Source organism: Leptodactylus fuscus, chromosome 1 (genome assembly GCF_031893055.1).
Source record: "Leptodactylus fuscus isolate aLepFus1 chromosome 1, aLepFus1.hap2, whole genome shotgun sequence".
NCBI lineage: Eukaryota > Metazoa > Chordata > Amphibia > Anura > Leptodactylidae > Leptodactylus > Leptodactylus fuscus.
The window spans coordinates 205527432-205553479 of NC_134265.1; the positions used below are offsets into that span (position 1 = coordinate 205527432).

General features: G+C 45.1%; 1 protein-coding gene across 1 annotated transcript in view; it reads right to left on the reverse strand.

Moving 5' to 3' along the window:
- Nucleotides 1-26048, reverse strand: part of APC2 (APC regulator of Wnt signaling pathway 2) — a 52276-nt gene that overhangs the window by 19399 nt on the left and 6829 nt on the right. Inside the window, exons 3-7 of the mRNA XM_075282678.1 lie at nucleotides 5766-5924; nucleotides 2963-3047; nucleotides 2081-2267; nucleotides 1200-1308; nucleotides 950-1063 (exon numbers count right to left, since the gene is read on the reverse strand). Of these exons, the coding sequence (XP_075138779.1) occupies nucleotides 950-1063; nucleotides 1200-1308; nucleotides 2081-2267; nucleotides 2963-3047; nucleotides 5766-5924 (654 nt within the window). The remainder of the gene's footprint in view (nucleotides 1-949; nucleotides 1064-1199; nucleotides 1309-2080; nucleotides 2268-2962; nucleotides 3048-5765; nucleotides 5925-26048) is intronic.

The window sequence follows — 26048 nt, forward strand, 5'->3', positions numbered from 1 at the left end:
CATTTAGCAAGTCAATTATCAGGTCCATTATGTTCCACAGGTCGACTTCATGCTTTATCTTTTTCACTGATATTTCTTCACTTCAAATCAGCTAGTCAGATCAGAGCAGCTTTTAATGCACATACTAATGGATCGGAATATGCTGTACTACACTACAGCCATGGCAGCATTTCATTCTACCATGCAAGCATTCTTCTGGGTGTCCACTTTATCTTGTTGAAGTAGAGTTGTAGTTTGTCTTTCCTTTACCCAGGCAATATTGTATTTGCTATCTTAACTCCATCTAAAAAACATGGCCAAGGAGGAGTGCCTTCTTGGCAACCAAATGATCTACAACCCTGGCCTAATGATTTATAAAGTATTGTCAGAAAATTCCATATTGGCTTAATGAGGCCTTGTATTACACATATTTTTAATTTTGATGTTATAAAGATTTTTAATAAAAAAAATCTTGAAATACTACAGTTTTCTCAATGGCCACTAGAGATGTTAGAATATGTTGATACTTCCTGCTCTCTGTAGCTCACTTGCAGGCTCAGAGTAGCCCACAGGTAAATTTCCCCATGGGCCCCCATTGTACTTACTATGGATACTTATCATACAACATCTTAGCCAGGCTATCAGTGTAATATACCGTGTAGATTATTTAAGAAACTATCTAGTTTATTTTTATGTACTGTAGACACACCGTGTGGCTGAGATGACACTTACTGTAAGCGCAGAGTCAGGCCAACAGATATCCTTCCTTCCTGGGCCCAATCATCACACTGCAAGGCTCCCAATAACTACCGTCACTGTATTAACACATATGCCTGCCTCACAGAACTAAAAGGACCTCAGTTCAAGACAATGTATACCACTATGCAGTGACACAATGGGACAAGTAAGAGCCTTCCATTAGAAGTAATTAATTATTTTCAATCTAATTCTGTTTTTCACTCGTTCTTACCTGTGCTCTTTGCATCATTTCATCTGCTGTCCCAAATCTTTCTTCCAACACACAACGCAAGTGCTCGGACTCAAACTCCAGCTGTTGGCGGATAAGATCTATCTGCATGGAGAACTGGAAGAGAACAGTTGTTAATCAGGATAACAATAACATGTCTGGAGAACATATATAAAGGATAGAGAAAGAAGACATACACAACTTTAGTCAATGAACCATGAGACCACTCTTTCTGTAAGTCAGAGCATCTTACCGTCTCAACCTGAGGCAACTCCTCCAAGCGCTTGGACAGACTTTGAAGCTGGGAGTAATACCACAGCTTTTCTTTTTCCTCCTTGTCAATCTCTGCCAGCAACAAAGCTCTGTCAAACAAAAATATTTAATATCATGTTTAATATAACAACTATTTTATAATGATTGTTGGCTAGAATCAAACCAAGCTTATTAATATATTTACTAGAGATGAGCGAACACTGTTCGATCAGCCGATCCGAACAGCACGCTCCCATAGAAATGAATAGAAGCACCTGTGACGCCGGCCGGCCGCCAGCAAAGTCAGCGTCACAGGTGCTTCCATTCATTTCTATGGGTGCGTGCTGTTCGGATCGGCTGATCGAACAGTGTTCGCTCATCTCTAATATTTACTTATATAGCACCAACCTATTCTGCAGTGCTTTACAGATATTGTCAACACTGTCCCATATAGGCTCACAATGTAAATTCTCTATCAGTATGTCTTTGGAGTATGGGAGGAAACCAAAGTACCCAGAGGAATCCCTGGGGGTAACAAACGCTGGGGGAACATACAAACTCTATGTAGATTTTATCCTTAGCTGGCTTTGAATCCAGGACTCCAGTTCTGCAAGGCAACAGTGCTAACCAATGAGCCATATGCGGACCAGTGATCCTGGAGAAACCCAATAAACTATTAGAAAGTATAATCAATAGATGAAAATTTTCCCTTGGTTATAATTTTAGCATCCAGCACTTTTTAGAACTTGTGCAACCTTGATTATAACCTTGCAAAGTGAATCTAATGTGCCATATATGTTAAGTCTATCACAATGTTGCTCCATCTAGTCTTTCTTTTATGAAGCTTTTCTCAGTTGTATCTAACACTGATCTTTTCCTCACCTTTCCTTGTCCAGTTCAGCTTTCAGAGTCCCGGTGGACCGACTTTCTGCTCTTCCTTTCTTCTGAGAACTATCTGTGTGTATTGATGAAGTTCCAGAAGCCCGGCCCAAGACAGCAGAGAGATCAGGAGGCCCATTCCCTGAAGGTCCATATTGAGTGTATAGACCAGGAATATCACCTTGCAGAGCTGAAAAAGAATAGAGTACTGTCATTATAAGTTATAGTTAAAGAAGGACACTGTCCGTGGTGAGCTCCATGCTGGAGAACAACTCCGATCCCATGAGTGAGACCATGGCAGCACTGAGTAGTACTGTCAGTGACCGACTGCTCCACCCCAAGTGTGAGAAGGAGCTCTATTGGAGGTCCTTCCTCCCAACCGGGGTCAGGCTGTATAATCAACATCAGGCTAAGTCTCAGAAGATCACTCTGCACAGAGAACTAATGATCATGAAGTCTTCTTTTCTTTTTAGTTACTATGACTCCAAGTATCTTTTTCTATCTGCTATTCTGAGCTTGTATGTGTTCTTTCTTGAAATATATTACTCTATTATCCATGCTACTGTAACACACTGAATTTCCCTATGGTGGGACTATTAAAGGATTATCTTATCATATCTTATCTTAGTTCAGTTCTCACTCAGTGGTGAGATGAACAAGCAGAGGGTACACATCTGATGAACTCAGAACACATAGCAGATGGGAACAAAAATGATCCAAGATATGCAGGTCAGACACAACATTAGTCTTTAACAAAATGGCAATTTCGTGAATAACATTCAGAATAATATTGCTGTTACTTAGATAAACCAAACAAGACTTATGTTCTAATACAATAAATATACACCTTTATATGCTGTATTTGTTATATCATACTTTACTCACCTTTCACCTGGTCCAATACATCTGGTTGCAGTGTTGTTGTCCCTACATCCTGTTCCAGTTTGTCCTGAAGATGTTTCAAAACCTCCTGAAGTCAAGATAGGGTAAAAGATGTATTTATTTTCCGTTCAGAATTAGTTATATGACTATACTTCTACATCTATTTAAGCCACACAACCTACAGAGGGTGCCTTTAAGCCCTTAGGGTCAGTACACACGGAGTTTTTTGGCGCTGACTTTGACATTGAATCTGCATCAAAATCAGCCTCCAAAAAAAGCCTCCCAATAGTTCTATTTGTCATATCCTCTTTTGTCATGGGTATGTATGTTTGACTTATTACTTGTGTGTCCTTGCCTCCTTCGCTTATTTATATGTGTCATTAGACCTTCATAATCTGTTGTATAAGATCAGTGTATACTCATTAGCTTTAATGGTTGGCAATAGGCAGTTTTAGTACTTATCTTCTCACCACGACTAGAAAGTTTTTGATTTTTTCTATACACCTCTGCTCCATTGTCTGCCATTGTTTGTGCTTTCATCTCATTTATGTTTATTTTAATCTTTGTTATTTAATAAAATTTATGTTTTATATACTTCTCTATATGTCTCCATTTGTGTCATTCCCACCATATTTTTATTTTCAGTTGATGTTATTTTTTGGAATATTGAAATATTTATTATGGGCTAAGGGTTAACATGTTTGCAGGAGTAACCCATGCTTGCCTCTCCACCCTATTGTGCATGGGTCGTACTATATTTATTTCTCTATGTGGGGCCTTAGCCTAAAGGAGTTATGCAGAAATTTCAGAACTGATTCAGGAGATCGGGGAAAATGAAACATTAAATAAATAAATAAATAAATAAATAAATAAATCTGTCCCCATCAAGTAACATCACTCACATATGTCACTGTTTATTTATCCTGTGACCGCTCAGGTCACTGATTGGCCTCGGTTGCCACGTGCCACAAGGAGTTCTGCCAGCATAGGCACCATCGCATCCTGGACAGAAGAGCAATGGAGGACACCAGAGCACTGAGGACAGGTGAGTATGGTTTAATTTTTTAATGTTTCATCTCTCCTGAGATCCTGGCTCAGAAGTGAAATTCCCTTTAAGTTGCACATATGATGCATTGTTATGAAACACATACAATGTTTATCTATATAATTATAAGGCAAAATACATTGGTTTTCCCGCTAATGAGGGAGTCTGAAACTGATAATTAACATCAGAGTATGTCTAGCCAAGCAATTATGTAAATAGGCAGTTGGAAATACGTCCTCGGAAATGGGTTGTTTCCAATCAGACTGTTATCAAGCATACACATCTATGCTATAATACTACTGTGAACATAGTTATTACAGATTTATAGCCAAATTTATTTCTGAATTGATCATACCAGTCCAGTAAAGTTGAAAATATCTTAAAGGGGTAATCCCATCTCATGAAACTGCTGCCAAGACAGAAATACTTGTTACAAGTCTCAGCCACCACTTAAGGAGACAGATCAGTGGCTTTGCTTTGTGTTGCTGCCATAACTCCTGTAGAGGTGAATGGGAACTACAGAAACAATGTAAGGGTGCATTCACACTGAGTATACGTTGACTGATTCTGAACGTTAAAACACGTTCAGAATCAGCGCGTACAAAGCAGATCCCCTTCATTTCAATGGGAGCCGGCATACGTGCGCTCCTCATTGAAATAAATGGGCTGCTTTTTTCCCTATTGCTTTCAGTGATACACGCGTATCACATTGAAACCAATAGGGAAAAAAGCAGCCCATTCATTTCTATGGGGAGCGCACGTATGCTGGCTCCCATTGAAATGTATGGGATCTGCTTTGTACGTGCTGATTCTGAACGTGTTTTAAGGTTCAGAATCAGTCAGCGTATACTCAGTGTGAATGCACCCTAAGGCCTGGTTCACATCTGCGTTCTGTATTTTGTTCGGGGAGTCTGCTTGGGGATCCCCTGAATGGAATACCGAACGTATTAAAAAGTGGTAAGCAATGATAGCACATGGACCCCATAGGCTATAATGGGGTCCGTGTGTTTTCTGCGCGGTGTCTGCAAGAGTCATGCGGAGAGAAAAGTACTGCAAGAACTACTTTTTTCTCTGCATGATTTGTGCGGGAAACACACGAACCCCATTATAGTCTATGGGATCCATGTGCTATCATTGCTCACCGCTTTTTAATGCATTCGGTATTCCATTCGGGGGGGTCCCCAAGCGGACTCCCCGAACAAAATACAGAATACAGAATGCAGATGTGAACCGGGCCTTACACTGTCTCTGCAGTTCCCATTCACCTTTATGGAAGTTACAGAAACAGTGCAGAGCATTACCACTGACTTGTTTCTGTAAGTCCTGTCAGGATTATGACTAGTTATTCCTATCTCAGAAGTGATTTGCCGAAATGGAATAACCCTTTAAATAATACAGTAAAGGTTTTCTGTCTCCTAACTGAGATATAGCATTAATGGGGGAACTGTGAAATGGGACCCCACCCCACCAAACACTAGACAAAGTGGCCTGCTGAGCACTGCTAGGAATTTAGCTTTTTTGGACTATTGCCAAGTGTCAATGAGAGGAGTTCCATCACTTAAGGGAAACCACATCAACAATGAAGTAACTTAGTCTGCTATCAACATGGTTTGGGGATACAGAAAACTGTAACCAGACAAAGTGCCGCAGGCCTGTACTATTCTAGCAGTCTGCCTGCGGTGTCTAAACTCATGGGCCAGTACCAGTACCATTCACTGATAAATCAGCTCAGAAGACATGGAGGTACATTATTTCACTCACTTTCATATCAGACGTGTCATGCTCGAGGCGGCTCAGTTGGCTGCTGTTATCCTGCAGCTCTCTCCTCAGATGGGAATTTTCCTTCTTCAGGTCTTCTACCTGACGGACAAGCTGGTCATAGGAGGCAGGAGAGCCAACTAGTCCAATTCTTGCACAAACCTGAACAGAAAAGGGTGGAATAACACATGTAGTATTTTAGCAGATTATGCCAGGTTTTAGTAAAAAAAAAAAAATAGACAAAAGTGGGTTTTGCAAGAATGAAAAATAGAAAAGGAAGAATGATTGTGTGTATATATATATATATATATATATATATACTGCTCAAAAAAATAAATAAATGGAACTCTCAAATAACATCACCTAGATCTGAATGAAATATTCTCATTGAATACTTTGTTCTGTACAAAGTTGAATGTGATGACAACAAATGACACAAAAATCATCAATGGAAATCAAATTTATCAACCAATGGAGGCCTGGATTTGGAGTCACCCCCATAATTAAAGTGGAAAAACACACTACAGGCTGATCCAACTTTGATCTAATGTCTTTAAAACATGTAAAAATGAGGCTCAGTAGTTGTGTGGCCTCCACGTGCCTGTATGACCTCCCTACAATGCCTGGGCATGCTCCTGATGAGGTTGCGGATGGTCTCCTGCGGGATCTCCTCCCAGACCTGGACTAAAGCATAAACTCCAGGACAGTCTGTAGCGTAGACATTCTGCCAGTGCTGCTCTGTCCACGCGCCTCCTATTGGTGCATGGCAGCTGTGGGCGGGCTATGGAGCCAGGGCTGCGGCACCATACGTTGAGGCCTCAATGTGGGCGTGGCGATTCAGCAGTGACACAGAGAACAACATGGTGGCCGCCCACAGGGACCCAGAGCCGCAGCTATGCCAGGCTGCCACACACATCGCGGAGGAGGCTGCTGCACCCGACCCAACAGATACAGGTCAGTGCAGCGGGGGGGAGGGGGTGTCCCGGGGGAGGGGGGTGTCCGGCGGGGAGAGGGTGTCCTGAGGGGGGGGCCTGGGGGTAGGGGGTGTCCCCAGGTCCCCAGCTTCAGTTCCCCCCGTATAGTAACACTCACCTTGGTCTCCTTCGCTCCTGTGTGCGCTGGCTGACTGCATACACTTCGCGGCCGGCTGCCTGTGTGTCCTATATGAAGCACAGCAAGCTCCAGCGTCTGGTTGCTATAACGCCAGAGCTCACTCTGCTACATAAACGACACACAGGCAACAGCACGAGAAGTCTATGCAGGCAGCCAGCACACACAGGAGCACAGGAAAGAGACACAGGTGAATGGTACTACACGGGGGCCACTGTAGGGAGGGGGGCACGAAGCTGGGGGCAGAGATGGGAAGACAAGAGATTGGGGGGCAGATACGGGGGTGGGAAGAAACTGGGGGTAGAGATGGGGGGGCCATGAAGCTGGGGGGGGGGCCATGAAGCTGGGGGCAGAGATGGGGGGACATGACACTGGGGGGCAGACATCGGGGGGAGAAACTGGAGGCACAGGTGGTGGGGGAGCATGAAGTTAGGGGGAAGAGATGGGGGGACATGAGACTGGGGGGCAGAGATAGGGGGGGAGAAACTGTGGGCAAAGATGGGGGGCGCATGAAGCTGGGGGCAGTGATGGGCTTTAGCTTGAAATTCCGCAGCAAAATCTACAACAAAAATAGCTTCATTTCCACAACATGGGGTCTCAGCCTTAAACAGTCATCTGACAAAAATGAAAAAATAAACTATTTAACACATATCCAAATGAATAAGCCCTATTATAGTCTATGAATTTGCACCTCAAATAGTGCTGTGAACATAACCTAATCATTGCTTATTAAACACTGAAGTGGCGACTGAATGCCGGTGAACATCAATAACATTGCAGAGGCAAATCCTTGGGCTTTTTTGGCAATGAGTGTGTTAATCGCTGCAAGTCTCTGCCAGTACGAGAATGAATCATTTGTGTTACATCAGTGATGTCATCGTCTGTAGATACAGAACTCAAATCGAACCCGTTTATGTAAATTGTGGCTGAAATCCACCAATTACAGCGAACAACTGCAGTGAAGATATCATGGCAACAACCTATCACAGCCCCCTGATGTGAGCTCCGGCAAGGGATGACATGAAGAGAAGCTTTTCATGTGACACACTTAAGGAAATAACTTGCCATGAATTTCAGCTTTTCTTGGGATTTAACCCACATTACAGATATGTCTATAAACGGAAGAAAGCCTTTTTGTCTTCTGTGCAAAAGTGAATTCTTTTAAAAGACAATTGTCTCTAAGCATACGGTAATATTGTATTATGCTATGTACATTAGCAGATTCATCACCCAAGGGTAAGAGGAGACAATCCTAGCAAACCATGCACAGCCATTTAATGCATGAGTACATGATGTATCGAATCCCAGCAGGGAATCTAATGGAGTGGTTTAACAAAGATTTACTAAAAAATGACAGCCCAGTTCTAAAAAAAAAAAAGTACATAGTATAAGAAACATAATAGTTTCTAATACATAATACTAGCTAACATCATCTTGTAAAATGCACATTGATGGAATTTTTCTATATACATATCTGTAACTAATATTTGTATAACCATCACTTTGTGATGTCAGATGCTGACAATTATACAAAGATGATTGATGTCCCCTTGTCCTATGGCGTTTACTGTCTGACTGACTTCCTCTCACTGTTTTTTAGGAAGGGTTCTTCAGGAGTTGCATGAAGTAGTACAGAGAGGTGAATTGTACAGAAAAAATAAGACATACGTCTGCCAACCATAAGATCGGAAAGGACATGGCTGAATGGAAGAGACATAACAAACAAAAGTTCTATACCAGTGATGGCAAACCTTTTAGAGACTGAGTGCCCAAACTGCAACCCAAAACCCACTAAATTATTGCAAAGTGCCAACACGTCAATTTAACCTTAATACTGTGCGGATCCACAAGTGCGGACAATTATGGACCCGCAAAATACAGTCATGTGGATGGGGCTTTACAGAGCTTTCAATTATACAAACAATTTTGTACCACATTTGGCATAATTTTGAACAATTAATGTTCACTATTTACATCGCACAGGTCTGTTTTACAGTGATCATGCAATGCTATTATGACCTATAATAATATCACATGTCTGCTATATAACCAATCCTTTGTGATATAACTAGTGAAGAGCCCCCACTCAGTGCAATCTCCCCCACAGTGGCCTCCACACAGTATGATCTGTGCCACAGATGGGTGCCCACAGAGCGCCACCACATTTCTATATCCTTAAATATGTGTCAATGCTATTCTGCTGTAAGAAGGCATTTTATCCCTTCCCACCAGAGGAATTTTTAAATTTTCGTTTTTGACTCCCTGCCTTCCAAACCCCATAACTTTTTATTTCTCTGCTCTCAGAGCCATATGAGGGCTTAATGTTTGCAGGACAAATTGTTCTTCATTAGAGATGAGCGAACACTAAAATGTTCGAGGTTCGAAATTCGATTCGAACAGCCGCTCACTGTTCGAGTGTTCGAATGGGTTTCGAACCCCATTATAGTCTATGGGGAACATAAACTCGTTAAGGGGGAAACCCAAATTCGTGTCTGGAGGGTCACCAAGTCCACTATGACACCCCAGGAAATGATACCAACACCCTGGAATGACACTGGGACAGCAGGGGAAGCATGTCTGGGGGCATAAAAGTCACTTTATTTCATGGAAATCCCTGTCAGTTTGCGATTTTCGCAAGCTAACTTTTCCCCATAGAAATGCATTGGCCAGTGCTGATTGGCCAGAGTACGGAACTCGACCAATCAGCGCTGGCTCTGCTGGAGGAGGCGGAGTCTAAGATAGCTCCACACCAGTCTCCATTCAGGTCCGACCTTAGACTCCGCCTCCTCCGGCAGAGCCAGCGCTGATTGGCCGAAGGCTGGCCAATGCATTCCTATGCGAATGCAGACTTAGCAGTGCTGAGTCAGTTTTGCTCAACTACACATCTGATGCACACTCGGCACTGCTACATCAGATGTAGCAATCTGATGTAGCAGAGCCGAGGGTGCACTAGAACCCCTGTGCAAACTCAGTTCACGCTAATAGAATGCATTGGCCAGCGCTGATTGGCCAATGCATTCTATTAGCCCGATGAAGTAGAGCTGAATGTGTGTGCTAAGCACACACATTCAGCACTGCTTCATCAAGCCAATACAATGCATTAGCCAGTGCTGATTGGCCAGAGTACGGAATTCGGCCAATCAGCGCTGGCCAATGCATTCTATTAGCCCGATGAAGTAGAGCTGAATGTGTGTGCTAAGCACACACATTCAGCACTGCTTCATCAAGCCAATACAATGCATTAGCCAGTGCTGATTGGCCAGAGTACGGAATTCGGCCAATCAGCGCTGGCTCTGCTGGAGGAGGCGGAGTCTAAGGTCGCTCCACACCAGTCTCCATTCAGGTCCGACCTTAGACTCCGCCTCCTCCGGCAGAGCCAGCGCTGATTGGCCGAAGGCTGGCCAATGCATTCCTATGCGAATGCAGACTTAGCAGTGCTGAGTCAGTTTTGCTCAACTACACATCTGATGCACACTCGGCACTGCTACATCAGATGTAGCAATCTGATGTAGCAGAGCCGAGGGTGCACTAGAACCCCTGTGCAAACTCAGTTCACGCTAATAGAATGCATTGGCCAGCGCTGATTGGCCAATGCATTCTATTAGCCCGATGAAGTAGAGCTGAATGTGTGTGCTAAGCACACACATTCAGCACTGCTTCATCAAGCCAATACAATGCATTAGCCAGTGCTGATTGGCCAGAGTACGGAATTCGGCCAATCAGCGCTGGCCAATGCATTCTATTAGCCCGATGAAGTAGAGCTGAATGTGTGTGCTAAGCACACACATTCAGCACTGCTTCATCAAGCCAATACAATGCATTAGCCAGTGCTGATTGGCCAGAGTACGGAATTCGGCCAATCAGCGCTGGCTCTGCTGGAGGAGGCGGAGTCTAAGGTCGCTCCACACCAGTCTCCATTCAGGTCCGACCTTAGACTCCGCCTCCTCCGGCAGAGCCAGCGCTGATTGGCCGAAGGCTGGCCAATGCATTCCTATGCGAATGCAGACTTAGCAGTGCTGAGTCAGTTTTGCTCAACTACACATCTGATGCACACTCGGCACTGCTACATCAGATGTAGCAATCTGATGTAGCAGAGCCGAGGGTGCACTAGAACCCCTGTGCAAACTCAGTTCACGCTAATAGAATGCATTGGCCAGCGCTGATTGGCCAATGCATTCTATTAGCCCGATGAAGTAGAGCTGAATGTGTGTGCTAAGCACACACATTCAGCACTGCTTCATCAAGCCAATACAATGCATTAGCCAGTGCTGATTGGCCAGAGTACGGAATTCGGCCAATCAGCGCTGGCCAATGCATTCTATTAGCCCGATGAAGTAGAGCTGAATGTGTGTGCTAAGCACACACATTCAGCACTGCTTCATCAAGCCAATACAATGCATTAGCCAGTGCTGATTGGCCAGAGTACGGAATTCGGCCAATCAGCGCTGGCTCTGCTGGAGGAGGCGGAGTCTAAGGTCGCTCCACACCAGTCTCCATTCAGGTCCGACCTTAGACTCCGCCTCCTCCGGCAGAGCCAGCGCTGATTGGCCGAAGGCTGGCCAATGCATTCCTATGCGAATGCAGACTTAGCAGTGCTGAGTCAGTTTTGCTCAACTACACATCTGATGCACACTCGGCACTGCTACATCAGATGTAGCAATCTGATGTAGCAGAGCCGAGGGTGCACTAGAACCCCTGTGCAAACTCAGTTCACGCTAATAGAATGCATTGGCCAGCGCTGATTGGCCAATGCATTCTATTAGCCCGATGAAGTAGAGCTGAATGTGTGTGCTAAGCACACACATTCAGCACTGCTTCATCAAGCCAATACAATGCATTAGCCAGTGCTGATTGGCCAGAGTACGGAATTCGGCCAATCAGCGCTGGCCAATGCATTCTATTAGCCCGATGAAGTAGAGCTGAATGTGTGTGCTAAGCACACACATTCAGCTCTACTTCATCGGGCTAATAGAATGCATTGGCCAGCGCTGATTGGCCAGAGTACGGAACTCGACCAATCAGCGCTGGCTCTGCTGGAGGAGGCGGAGTCTAAGGTCGGACCTGAATGGAGACTGGTGTGGAGCGATCTTAGACTCCGCCTCCTCCAGCAGAGCCAGCGCTGATTGGCCGAATTCCGTACTCTGGCCAATCAGCACTGGCTAATGCATTGTATTGGCGTGATGAAGCAGTGCTGAATGTGTGTGCTTAGCACACACATTCAGCTCTACTTCATCGGGCTAATAGAATGCATTGGCCAGCGCTGATTGGCCGAATTCCGTACTCTGGCCAATCAGTGCTGGCCAATGCATTCTATTAGCTTGATGAAGCAGAGTGTGCACAAGGGTTCAAGCGCACCCTCGGCTCTAATGTAGGAGAGCCGAGGGTGCACTTGAACCCTTGTGCACCCTCAGCTCTGCTACATCAGAGCCGAGGGTGCGCTTGAACCCTTGTGCACACTCTGCTTCATCAAGCTAATAGAATGCATTGGCCAGCGCTGATTGGCCAATGTATTCTATTAGCCTGATGAAGTAGAGCTGAATGTGTGTGCTAAGCACACACATTCAGCTCTACTTCATCGGGCTAATAGAATGCATTGGCCAGCGCTGATTGGCCAGAGTACGGAACTCGACCAATCAGCGCTGGCTCTGCTGGAGGAGGCGGAGTCTAAGATCGCTCCACACCAGTCTCCATTCAGGTCCGACCTTAGACTCCGCCTCCTCCAGCAGAGCCAGCGCTGATTGGCCGAATTCCGTACTCTGGCCAATCAGCACTGGCTAATGCATTGTATTGGCTTGATGAAGCAGTGCTGAATGTGTGTGCTTAGCACACACATTCAGCTCTACTTCATCGGGCTAATAGAATGCATTGGCCAATCAGCGCTGGCCAATGCATTCTATTAGCGTGAACTGAGTTTGCACAGGGGTTCTAGTGCACCCTCGGCTCTGCTACATCAGATTGCTACATCTGATGTAGCAGTGCCGAGTGTGCATCAGATGTGTAGTTGAGCAAAACTGACTCAGCACTGCTAAGTATGCATTCGCATAGGAATGCATTGGCCAGCCTTCGGCCAATCAGCGCTGGCTCTGCCGGAGGAGGCGGAGTCTAAGGTCGGACCTGAATGGAGACTGGTGTGGAGCGACCTTAGACTCCGCCTCCTCCAGCAGAGCCAGCGCTGATTGGCCGAATTCCGTACTCTGGCCAATCAGCACTGGCTAATGCATTGTATTGGCGTGATGAAGCAGTGCTGAATGTGTGTGCTTAGCACACACATTCAGCTCTACTTCATCGGGCTAATAGAATGCATTGGCCAATCAGCGCTGGCCAATGCATTCTATTAGCGTGAACTGAGTTTGCACAGGGGTTCTAGTGCACCCTCGGCTCTGCTACATCAGATTGCTACATCTGATGTAGCAGTGCCGAGTGTGCATCAGATGTGTAGTTGAGCAAAACTGACTCAGCACTGCTAAGTCTCTGCATTCGCATAGGAATGCATTGGCCAGCCTTCGGCCAATCAGCGCTGGCTCTGCCGGAGGAGGCGGAGTCTAAGGTCGGACCTGAATGGAGACTGGTGTGGAGCGATCTTAGACTCCGCCTCCTCCAGCAGAGCCAGCGCTGATTGGTCGAGTTCCGTACTCTGGCCAATCAGCGCTGGCCAATGCATTCTATTAGCCCGATGAAGTAGAGCTGAATGTGTGTGCTTAGCACACACATTCAGCTCTACTTCATCAGGCTAATAGAATACATTGGCCAATCAGCGCTGGCCAATGCATTCTATTAGCTTGATGAAGCAGAGTGTGCACAAGGGTTCAAGCGCACCCTCGGCTCTGATGTAGCAGAGCTGAGGGTGCACAAGGGTTCAAGTGCACCCTCGGCTCTCCTACATCAGAGCCGAGGGTGCGCTTGAACCCTTGTGCAGCCTCGGCTCTGCTACATCAGAGCCGAGGGTGCGCTTGAACCCTTGTGCACACTCTGCTTCATCAAGCTAATAGAATGCATTGGCCAGCACTGATTGGCCAGAGTACGGAATTCGGCCAATCAGCGCTGGCCAATGCATCCCTATGGGAAAAAGTTTATCTCACAAAAATCACAATTACACACCCGATAGAGCCCCAAAAAGTTATTTTTAATAACATTCCCCCCTAAATAAAGGTTATCCCTAGCTATCCCTGCCTGTACAGCTATCCCTGTCTCATAGTCACAAAGTTCACATTCTCATATGACCCGGATTTGAAATCCACTATTCGTCTAAAATGGAGGTCACCTGATTTCGGCAGCCAATGACTTTTTCCAATTTTTTTCAATGCCCCCAGTGTCGTAGTTCCTGTCCCACCTCCCCTGCGCTGTTATTGGTGCAAAAAAGGCGCCAGGGAAGGTGGGAGGGGAATCGAATTTTGGCGCACTTTACCACGTGGTGTTCGATTCGATTCGAACATGGCGAACACCCTGATATCCGATCGAACATGTGTTCGATAGAACACTGTTCGCTCATCTCTATTCTTCATGATAGTATTATTTATTATTCTGTACAATGTACTGAGAAGCCGGAAAAAGTTCAGCATGAGGTGGAATTGGAAAAAAAGTGCATTTGTGTGACTTTCTTACGGGCTTCGGTTTTTAGGGCGTTCACTCTGCAGCCAAAATGACATGTTACCTGTATTCTATGTTTCGTTATGGTTCCGGGAGTATCAAATTTATATAATTTTATTTATATTTTTACCCCTTTAACAAAAATCTAAAACTTTGCAAAAAAATTTTTTTTCTAAAAGTCGCCATAATCCACCATAGGATGTCTTTCTTTTGCAGGGCCATGTGTACTTTTTAGAGATACCATTTTGGGGAATTCTATTGATTTGATCACTTTTTGTTAACATTTGTATCAGAGGAGAAAAAACAGCAGTTTGGCACTTCAACGTACGGCAAAATATTTATTAGTTTGACGATTGGTTGTTTTCGGATACAGGGAAACCTAAAGTGTATTTGTTTCACAGTAATTTTTTACTTTTATATGTATTCTAGTGAAAGGGAGCTGATTTGAAAAAAATTTTATATATAATTTTTTAAACTTTTTTTTAAAAAAAAATATTTTATTAGCTCCCCCTAGGGGCCTTGAACCTATATTCATTTGATTGCAAGTCCCATAGACTGCCTTGGAGGTCATCTTTTGTATTTAGGGGAGGGCCTGCAATACCGACAAACAGACTGAACTCTGATGGTGGGCATTAGTACTGTGTAGATTACAGTGGCGACATGGTTCCTATGACAATCGCTCTGCAGCTGAGTGGCCACCATCTTTAAAGACCCGACATCTGCCATACTGTTACAGTGGATGTTGGGAGGAGGTTAAAGGGATTCTACTAGAGATGAGCGAACACTAAAATGTTCGAGGTTCGAAATTCGATTCGAACAGCCGCTCACTGTTCGAGTGTTCGAATGGGTTTCGAACCCCATTATAGTCTATGGGGAACATAAACTCGTTAAGGGGGAAACCCAAATTCGTGTCTGGAGGGTCACCAAGTCCACTATGACACCCCAGGAAATGATACCAACACCCTGGAATGACACTGGGACAGCAGGGGAAGCATGTCTGGGGGCATAAAAGTCACTTTATTTCATGGAAATCCCTGTCAGTTTGCGATTTTCGCAAGCTAACTTTTCCCCATAGAAATGCATTGGCCAGTGCTGATTGGCCAGAGTACGGAACTCGACCAATCAGCGCTGGCTCTGCTGGAGGAGGCGGAGTCTAAGATAGCTCCACACCAGTCTCCATTCAGGTCCGACCTTAGACTCCGCCTCCTCCGGCAGAGCCAGCGCTGATTGGCCGAAGGCTGGCCAATGCATTCCTATGCGAATGCAGACTTAGCAGTGCTGAGTCAGTTTTGCTCAACTACACATCTGATGCACACTCGGCACTGCTACATCAGATGTAGCAATCTGATGTAGCAGAGCCGAGGGTGCACTAGAACCCCTGTGCAAACTCAGTTCACGCTAATAGAATGCATTGGCCAGCGCTGATTGGCCAATGCATTCTATTAGCCCGATGAAGTAGAGCTGAATGTGTGTGCTAAGCACACACATTCAGCACTGCTTCATCAAGCCAATACAATGCATTAGCCAGTGCTGATTGGCCAGAGTACGGAATTCGGCCAATCAGCGCTGGCCAATGCATTCTATTAGCCCGATGAAGTAGAGCTGAATGTGTGTGCTAAGCACACACATTCAGCACTGCTTCATCAAGCCAATACAATGCATTAGCCAGTGCTGATTGGCCAGAGTACGGAATTCGGCCAATCAGCGCTGGCTCTGCTGGAGGAGGCGGAGTCTAAGGTCGCTCCACACCAGTCTCCATTCAGGTCCGACCTTAGACTCCGCCTCCTCCGGCAGAGCCAGCGCTGATTGGCCGAAGGCTGGCCAATGCATTCCTATGCGAATGCAGACTTAGCAGTGCTGAGTCAGTTTTGCTCAACTACACATCTGATGCACACTCGGCACTGCTACATCAGATGTAGCAATCTGATGTAGCAGAGCCGAGGGTGCACTAGAACCCCTGTGCAAACTCAGTTCACGCTAATAGAATGCATTGGCCAGCGCTGATTGGCCAATGCATTCTATTAGCCCGATGAAGTAGAGCTGAATGTGTGTGCTAAGCACACACATTCAGCACTGCTTCATCAAGCCAATACAATGCATTAGCCAGTGCTGATTGGCCAGAGTACGGAATTCGGCCAATCAGCGCTGGCCAATGCATTCTATTAGCCCGATGAAGTAGAGCTGAATGTGTGTGCTAAGCACACACATTCAGCACTGCTTCATCAAGCCAATACAATGCATTAGCCAGTGCTGATTGGCCAGAGTACGGAATTCGGCCAATCAGCGCTGGCTCTGCTGGAGGAGGCGGAGTCTAAGGTCGCTCCACACCAGTCTCCATTCAGGTCCGACCTTAGACTCCGCCTCCTCCGGCAGAGCCAGCGCTGATTGGCCGAAGGCTGGCCAATGCATTCCTATGCGAATGCAGACTTAGCAGTGCTGAGTCAGTTTTGCTCAACTACACATCTGATGCACACTCGGCACTGCTACATCAGATGTAGCAATCTGATGTAGCAGAGCCGAGGGTGCACTAGAACCCCTGTGCAAACTCAGTTCACGCTAATAGAATGCATTGGCCAGCGCTGATTGGCCAATGCATTCTATTAGCCCGATGAAGTAGAGCTGAATGTGTGTGCTAAGCACACACATTCAGCACTGCTTCATCAAGCCAATACAATGCATTAGCCAGTGCTGATTGGCCAGAGTACGGAATTCGGCCAATCAGCGCTGGCCAATGCATTCTATTAGCCCGATGAAGTAGAGCTGAATGTGTGTGCTAAGCACACACATTCAGCTCTACTTCATCGGGCTAATAGAATGCATTGGCCAGCGCTGATTGGCCAGAGTACGGAACTCGACCAATCAGCGCTGGCTCTGCTGGAGGAGGCGGAGTCTAAGGTCGGACCTGAATGGAGACTGGTGTGGAGCGATCTTAGACTCCGCCTCCTCCAGCAGAGCCAGCGCTGATTGGCCGAATTCCGTACTCTGGCCAATCAGCACTGGCTAATGCATTGTATTGGCGTGATGAAGCAGTGCTGAATGTGTGTGCTTAGCACACACATTCAGCTCTACTTCATCGGGCTAATAGAATGCATTGGCCAGCGCTGATTGGCCGAATTCCGTACTCTGGCCAATCAGTGCTGGCCAATGCATTCTATTAGCTTGATGAAGCAGAGTGTGCACAAGGGTTCAAGCGCACCCTCGGCTCTAATGTAGGAGAGCCGAGGGTGCACTTGAACCCTTGTGCACCCTCAGCTCTGCTACATCAGAGCCGAGGGTGCGCTTGAACCCTTGTGCACACTCTGCTTCATCAAGCTAATAGAATGCATTGGCCAGCGCTGATTGGCCAATGTATTCTATTAGCCTGATGAAGTAGAGCTGAATGTGTGTGCTAAGCACACACATTCAGCTCTACTTCATCGGGCTAATAGAATGCATTGGCCAGCGCTGATTGGCCAGAGTACGGAACTCGACCAATCAGCGCTGGCTCTGCTGGAGGAGGCGGAGTCTAAGATCGCTCCACACCAGTCTCCATTCAGGTCCGACCTTAGACTCCGCCTCCTCCAGCAGAGCCAGCGCTGATTGGCCGAATTCCGTACTCTGGCCAATCAGCACTGGCTAATGCATTGTATTGGCTTGATGAAGCAGTGCTGAATGTGTGTGCTTAGCACACACATTCAGCTCTACTTCATCGGGCTAATAGAATGCATTGGCCAATCAGCGCTGGCCAATGCATTCTATTAGCGTGAACTGAGTTTGCACAGGGGTTCTAGTGCACCCTCGGCTCTGCTACATCAGATTGCTACATCTGATGTAGCAGTGCCGAGTGTGCATCAGATGTGTAGTTGAGCAAAACTGACTCAGCACTGCTAAGTATGCATTCGCATAGGAATGCATTGGCCAGCCTTCGGCCAATCAGCGCTGGCTCTGCCGGAGGAGGCGGAGTCTAAGGTCGGACCTGAATGGAGACTGGTGTGGAGCGACCTTAGACTCCGCCTCCTCCAGCAGAGCCAGCGCTGATTGGCCGAATTCCGTACTCTGGCCAATCAGCACTGGCTAATGCATTGTATTGGCGTGATGAAGCAGTGCTGAATGTGTGTGCTTAGCACACACATTCAGCTCTACTTCATCGGGCTAATAGAATGCATTGGCCAATCAGCGCTGGCCAATGCATTCTATTAGCGTGAACTGAGTTTGCACAGGGGTTCTAGTGCACCCTCGGCTCTGCTACATCAGATTGCTACATCTGATGTAGCAGTGCCGAGTGTGCATCAGATGTGTAGTTGAGCAAAACTGACTCAGCACTGCTAAGTCTCTGCATTCGCATAGGAATGCATTGGCCAGCCTTCGGCCAATCAGCGCTGGCTCTGCCGGAGGAGGCGGAGTCTAAGGTCGGACCTGAATGGAGACTGGTGTGGAGCGATCTTAGACTCCGCCTCCTCCAGCAGAGCCAGCGCTGATTGGTCGAGTTCCGTACTCTGGCCAATCAGCGCTGGCCAATGCATTCTATTAGCCCGATGAAGTAGAGCTGAATGTGTGTGCTTAGCACACACATTCAGCTCTACTTCATCAGGCTAATAGAATACATTGGCCAATCAGCGCTGGCCAATGCATTCTATTAGCTTGATGAAGCAGAGTGTGCACAAGGGTTCAAGCGCACCCTCGGCTCTGATGTAGCAGAGCTGAGGGTGCACAAGGGTTCAAGTGCACCCTCGGCTCTCCTACATCAGAGCCGAGGGTGCGCTTGAACCCTTGTGCAGCCTCGGCTCTGCTACATCAGAGCCGAGGGTGCGCTTGAACCCTTGTGCACACTCTGCTTCATCAAGCTAATAGAATGCATTGGCCAGCACTGATTGGCCAGAGTACGGAATTCGGCCAATCAGCGCTGGCCAATGCATCCCTATGGGAAAAAGTTTATCTCACAAAAATCACAATTACACACCCGATAGAGCCCCAAAAAGTTATTTTTAATAACATTCCCCCCTAAATAAAGGTTATCCCTAGCTATCCCTGCCTGTACAGCTATCCCTGTCTCATAGTCACAAAGTTCACATTCTCATATGACCCGGATTTGAAATCCACTATTCGTCTAAAATGGAGGTCACCTGATTTCGGCAGCCAATGACTTTTTCCAATTTTTTTCAATGCCCCCAGTGTCGTAGTTCCTGTCCCACCTCCCCTGCGCTGTTATTGGTGCAAAAAAGGCGCCAGGGAAGGTGGGAGGGGAATCGAATTTTGGCGCACTTTACCACGTGGTGTTCGATTCGATTCGAACATGGCGAACACCCTGATATCCGATCGAACATGTGTTCGATAGAACACTGTTCGCTCATCTCTAGATTCTACCATTAAAAAACTTCTTTTTCTAGGTAACACGTCGGAATAGCCTTTAGAAAGGCTATTCGTCTCCTACCTTTGGAAGTGATCTCCGCCGCGCCGTTCGTTCAAAATACCGGTTTGTACCAGTATGATAATTAGTTCTCTCGCAGCGATGAGGGCGGGCCCCAGCGCAGGAGATCCGATGGGGGCGTCCCCATTGCTGCTCAAAAACCGACTCCAGCGCCGCCTCTGTCTTCTTCTGCATCTGCCCCTTCCTTCTTCGGCTTGACGTCGGATGCCTGCGCAGTACGCTCTATTCGGCAAAGTTCGCCAAACGTACTGCGCATGCCCGCAGACATAGTGCTGACACCGCAATTTTGCGCATGCGCAGTACGTTCGGCGAACTTCGCCGAACAGAGCGTACTGCGCAGGAGTCCGACGTCAAGCCGAAGAAGGAAGGGGTGGATGCAGAAGAAGACAGAGGCGGCGCTGGAGTCGGTTTTCGAGTAGCAAAGGGGACGCCCCCATCACATCTCCTGCGCTGGGGCCCACCCCCATCGCTGGGAGAGAACTAATTAGCATACCGGTACAAACCGGTATTTTGAACGAACGGCGCGGCAGAGATCACTTCCAAAGGTAGGAGACGAATAGCCTTTCTAAAGGCTATTCCGACGTGTTACCTAGAAAAAAAAGAGTTTTAATGGTAGAATCCCTTTAAGCCTTTTTTGAAACCATCACCTGTTCTTCCTTTGTCCAGTGCATGAGGTACACCAATTCACACATTCATAGTTCTTATGGTAAAAAAGCCTTGTCACCTCTGTAGACTGATTATTTTATCATATATAGTTTCTATAGTACCCAGACACATAAATTTACATTTATTCAAATGTGACCATGGAGGCCAATCAGTAGCCTAAGGAAAGGGACCTGTGACATCACAGCCAACAAGGACTTCTGCTGAAAGACAACGGCAATGCGGGACTGGACCAGCCATGGCAATACACTGGAGTACTAGGGACAGGTGAGTATTTTTTTCACCTCCTGTGGCCTAATTTAAAAAAAAAAAAACAATTTATCCTGGACAACTTCTTTAAGCTCACTGGTCTTTGAATACCCGGGGAAGACCTAATATTCAAAAAATTCTTAAGACTATAATAAGTGAATTTGAAGTCCATTACTAATACAGATATACAGTCTGCAGACTAAAGTTATTATTAGCAGGTTCAATATTAGTAGGTATGTATTATATACACTATGGCTGAGTTGCTGTGTTTCCTATACACTTCTAATCTTCAATAATACTATTGTTGATAATGGAATGTCTAGGATGGAAGAAATTTCACAAACTGACTTTTTACAGCAGTGGTACCCCATTCCAGTTTTGGAATTCATTGCACATCTTAGAACAACCTATTCTTCCACAAGTGTTGGAAATCTGCAGGGTTATATTTATATATTTATACTTTATTTTAACAGTAAATTAGCAGGTTACTATAAAGCAAAAAGCTTTTTTTTTAAAAAAAAAAAATATATATAATAATAATAATAATAATAATAATAATAATAATTTATGCTTGGCACAACGTAGGGGTCCACAGACCAATGCCAATACCAATTTGTATGTTACTCCCAGATGGTGTCTGCTGCGCAATCTGCTAAACTGCAAAAATAATGACTTCCAAATTACAGTGAATCTCAAGAATATAATCCACGTTGTGGCTAACATGGCATTTGTTGTGAGAAATAGAAAATTGAATTTAAAGCAATTTTTTTAATACACAAGAAAAAGTTATCCTTGTAATAAGGGAAAAGTGTTAGGACAAATCAAATTTACTGCGCCAGCTGAACAAGAACTGAAAGTAAATCACTATGTATTAGAGAACTGAAACAATGTGACATGTAAGATAGAAGAGCAATGTCATTAGAGGTAAAACAATGCTGTGTTATCTTCTTTTTAAATGTACAGATGTATCTGAGTTCAGCTCTATATGGCAGGACTCAGAATGAAAAGAGTGCTGCAGTTCCTGGTTTTTGGAATGTAAATTGAAGGAATAATTATTGGATGACATCCTGCTTTACAGAATACGACAGTTGCCATTCTAAATGGATTTTTGTACTCACCATAAAATCCTTTTTTCGTTGTATTCATTGGGGGACACAGCACCACGGGTATAGACCTGGCCACTAGGAGGCTGACACTAGAAATTAGCAAAAGATTTTAGCTCTATCTCAGGGCTATACCCTCTCTACAGACACTGTGCTAACCAGTTTGTACTGCAGCCAAAGGAGAGAGATACAAATAAACAACGGAAGCAACAACTACCATGTCCTGAACCCGAAAATGAACCAAAACGGCCTGGGGCAGGAACAACAAGGAAACAAGGGTGGGATCTGTCATCCTCAATGAAAACAATGAGAGAAACATTTTACGGAGTACAAAAGTCCATTTTTCTCACTTATTTCATTGTCCAACACAATGAAATAAGTGAGATGGGTTGTCCTAAAGCAGTCCCAGAGGGTGGAAATTACACGGCAATGTGAGCAACCTAGCACCAGAATTTGAAGAACCTTAAGACTCAAGGTGGCATTGGCAGAGGCCAAAGAATGGATCTGGTAAAACTTGGTGAAAGTGTGGACAGAAGCCCAGGTGACAGCCTTACAGACCTGGGCAACAGAAGCCTGATACCTCCCTGATAGCAGACCGGACCCATCTGGAGATGGAAGCTTTGGTGCAGCCAAGGCCTTGAAAGGGCTCTCAGTGAGAACAAACAAGGTGTCCGAAAGATGGAAGGGGTCAATGGGAGACAAATAAGGCTAGGGTTTTCTGAAAATGGAAAAGGCAGAAATCTGTCCATTAAGAAAAGGAGAGTGGATGAAAGTCAATTCTCTCACACCACCTGACGTAATCCTTCCACATGTGATGATCTTAACTGACAGGGATTCTGGACCTTGAGTATGATCTGGATGACAGGCTCCAGAAAAAATCTTATAGATTTGAGCCTTTTACTTTTTTCAATCACCAGTTTCTTAGGATCAGTGGTGGCTGTAGTGCTCAGTGGTCTTCCTCTGTTACCAGGTGTCTTGAGTATCTACAGTATTTTCTAGGGCCCAGTGACATAAATAATCTCAGTAGACGTATATCTTTGTCCCTTAGAGATTAGAAAAGATCCTAACCTGATGAAGAAAGGAACAAAAAAAAGTGTCTCTCTTGTGAATGATTCCTTTCTTTACCAAGTTGGGATCCATTGTTTTAAAAAATAGTTATGGAGACCCCATAAGTTCTAAAATCTTAGTTTTTGGCTTCAATAATGTCATTAGATACATTAGATATTTGTTACTGCATTGTCAGAAGTAAGTCTATGTCTCGCATTATTTCAGGATCTGTCCAGAGTGCTGAAATATTTCTTCATGCGCATTGTGAGAGAGTGAAGGGTGTAGTCTGGGAAGACAAGGGAAGACAAGTATATTCCAGACAGGCAGCTAAACGGTGTTTGGTAAAAACTCACACCAGGGAGGTCAGCTGACTAACCAGACCAAAGCAGGTACCATGCCACCCGTTATTATTGCCAAGGTGGGAGACTGGTAGCCAGTCTCCTGTATAGTCAGGGAAAAGTTTCCTTACGTTTAAGTTAGTTTCTCAGCCGAGAAGGATTTTATTTTGTTTATCCTGTGGCTTTGCAAAAGCAGTGTATGCATTACATGTGAATAAAGCCTGAACCTGTGTTCAATCCAGTGTCTGTGTCCCTGTTTCCTGCACTGCTATAAGCATCAACCTGAGCGATTCACCACATATGGTGCTTCGGATGCGGGAATACGTGCAGTGAGACATACACAAGCTGAAATAGAAAGCCAAAGCTATGGAGGAGGTTGTGAGGCAGCTGGTACTGGCCAAACAGCAGCAGCAACAAACTATGGCAGTACAGCGAGAAACTAACCAGCAGTTACAGCAGAAACTTGCAGAGACTACTGCAGCGCAAAAAGAGGCTAACAGACTGTTGCAGCAGAGACATGCAGAGGCCTGTCAGCAGCAGCAAGCTAATGCAGTACAACAGGAGACCAACCATCTTTTGGCCAAGCAGATGTCCATGTTGCTGGCTGCTCAGCAAAAGGTCGACCCAGCAAAGCCAGAGCGACATGCCAGAAAAACTCACACCAGGGAGGTCAGCTGACTAATCAGGCCCTAATAACAGTCCAAGTGTGAAGACTAGCAGTGTGGTACCACACTGACAGAGTTGAACTGTCCAGACCGGACCTCCAAAGCAGGTACTGTGCCACCCATTGTTGTTGCCAAGGTGGGAGATTGGTAGCCAGTCTCCTGTATAGTCAGGGAAAAGTTTCCTTACGTTTAAGTTAGTTTCTCAGCCAAGAAGGATTTTGTTTTGTTTATTCTTTGGCTTTGCAAAAGCAGTTTATGTGTTACATGTGAATAAAGCCTGAACTTGTGTGCAATCCAGTGTCTGTGTCCCTGTTTCCTGAACTGCTACAAGCATCTACCTGAGCGATTCCCCACAGCGTCCATTTTTATGAGGTGTGTCTTTTATGGTCGTATGGAAACATATCAATAAATATCTGTCCGGATGGCCTGGGCCTGTAAGGCAGACTGCAGCTAAGAAGAGTAGTAGGATTTGTATGAAAGAGGGCTGGTGCCTCTCCTTTATTGTTGTTATAATAGGCTTCTTGTTCCTCTGTCTGGGAGAAAAATCTTTCCTTGACTAGTCAGGGCTGCCCGAGGAACACTGCCTTAGCTGTTTGTGGAACTGCTCAGCAACCAACACATGTTATTAGCAGACGGAGAATGGCGGTGATAATCCTGTGAATAGAAATCAGTGAATGGGTGCAGAGTATGAGGCTAGACTGTATACCAGAATAGTGGTGTGATATGTATAAAAATAAAACGTTACAAACCTTTGTTGGTATATATGATTCATTGCCATAATTATATGTTACACTGATCCCCCCCCAGTGCTTTGATTATACAGATGCAAGACCCTTGGGATTCTCCATATAAACAGCTAATTTAAAGAACTCATTAATTTCTGAATGTGCCCCAGATGGTCACTCGGCAAAGCCTCATGCCAGCTCTTTCTATGATTCCCTGCATGACTGAATCCACCTCACGTACTAGCAGAGCTGCAGGGTCACACAGTCATTGCCTGTCAGATCAGACGTTGGAGGATGCTTGGCTTGCTGTGTGTCATCTATAATTTTCTCGGCAGAAATTCTCCTAGGTCATCCAACATTTCAATTTCATCAGTCTAATGAATTTGTGTGGTATTTGTGACTCAACTACAATGTTTATTGTGTGTATAGTACTCATTATATCAGTTATATCAATGTTCCAAATAAAAGAAAGGCAGCATAAAGGAGAAAGGAGCAGTTGGAGCGTCTGGGTGATGGCCATTTCAGGTTAAATATGCTCCAACTGGTCCTCTCTCCTTAAGATTTAGTGAGTGCTCCCTTGCTTTTTGAGCCCATGCTTGGAATGTATCTTTACCACTCATGATTAAATAGGGAGAGCACCACCAGGATTTGGAAAGTCCCTCGGGGTGCCAAATGTTTTCCTATACTGGACATTAACACAGTGCCACTCCCAAATTTTTTTATGTTTAATTTGTATTACCCTTTATTTGTATAGCATTTACATAATTTTTAGCCTGGGTTTAAAACTGTTGAATTTTGTCATATGGACGTCTTCTTCATAGAAACAAAAGAATGATTATAGTCAGGTCTGTGATCATCTGGATTTTATCTGATTAACAATGACCAAAAGTCAATAGCAAGATACAGTGCCGACTTATGTGAAGATAAGCTCCAGTCTCTGTGTGATAGAGCCGGCAGAGAGGGGGTTATAATGCATTTGTCACATATATGATCTATGATGATATAACAATAACCACTCTACATTTATTATCTGGTATATCTATCTATAAATATAATACATAACACACACATAAAAGATGAAAGGGAAATTTGCAGCTGGTGTTTATGGGCAATAAAGATGTTTTTCTTTGAGACGGTTTATTCTAGGCAGTTTTAGAAGTCTACCTAAAAGTGTCCATTTTATAGAGTCCCTTCTTAATTGGCATCATTCTAGATTCTTTAAAGCATTTCCTGAACAGCTCATTGTATACAGTCTGGGAAGATTGACGTTCTGGATAATAAACCCACAGGTTAAAACTAGGGAATGCTGGATAGCCTGCAGCACTATTCATATGTAGTAATAAAGCTAAGTTACACCTAAACATTAAGCACCTATATCATGGCCCAAGACAC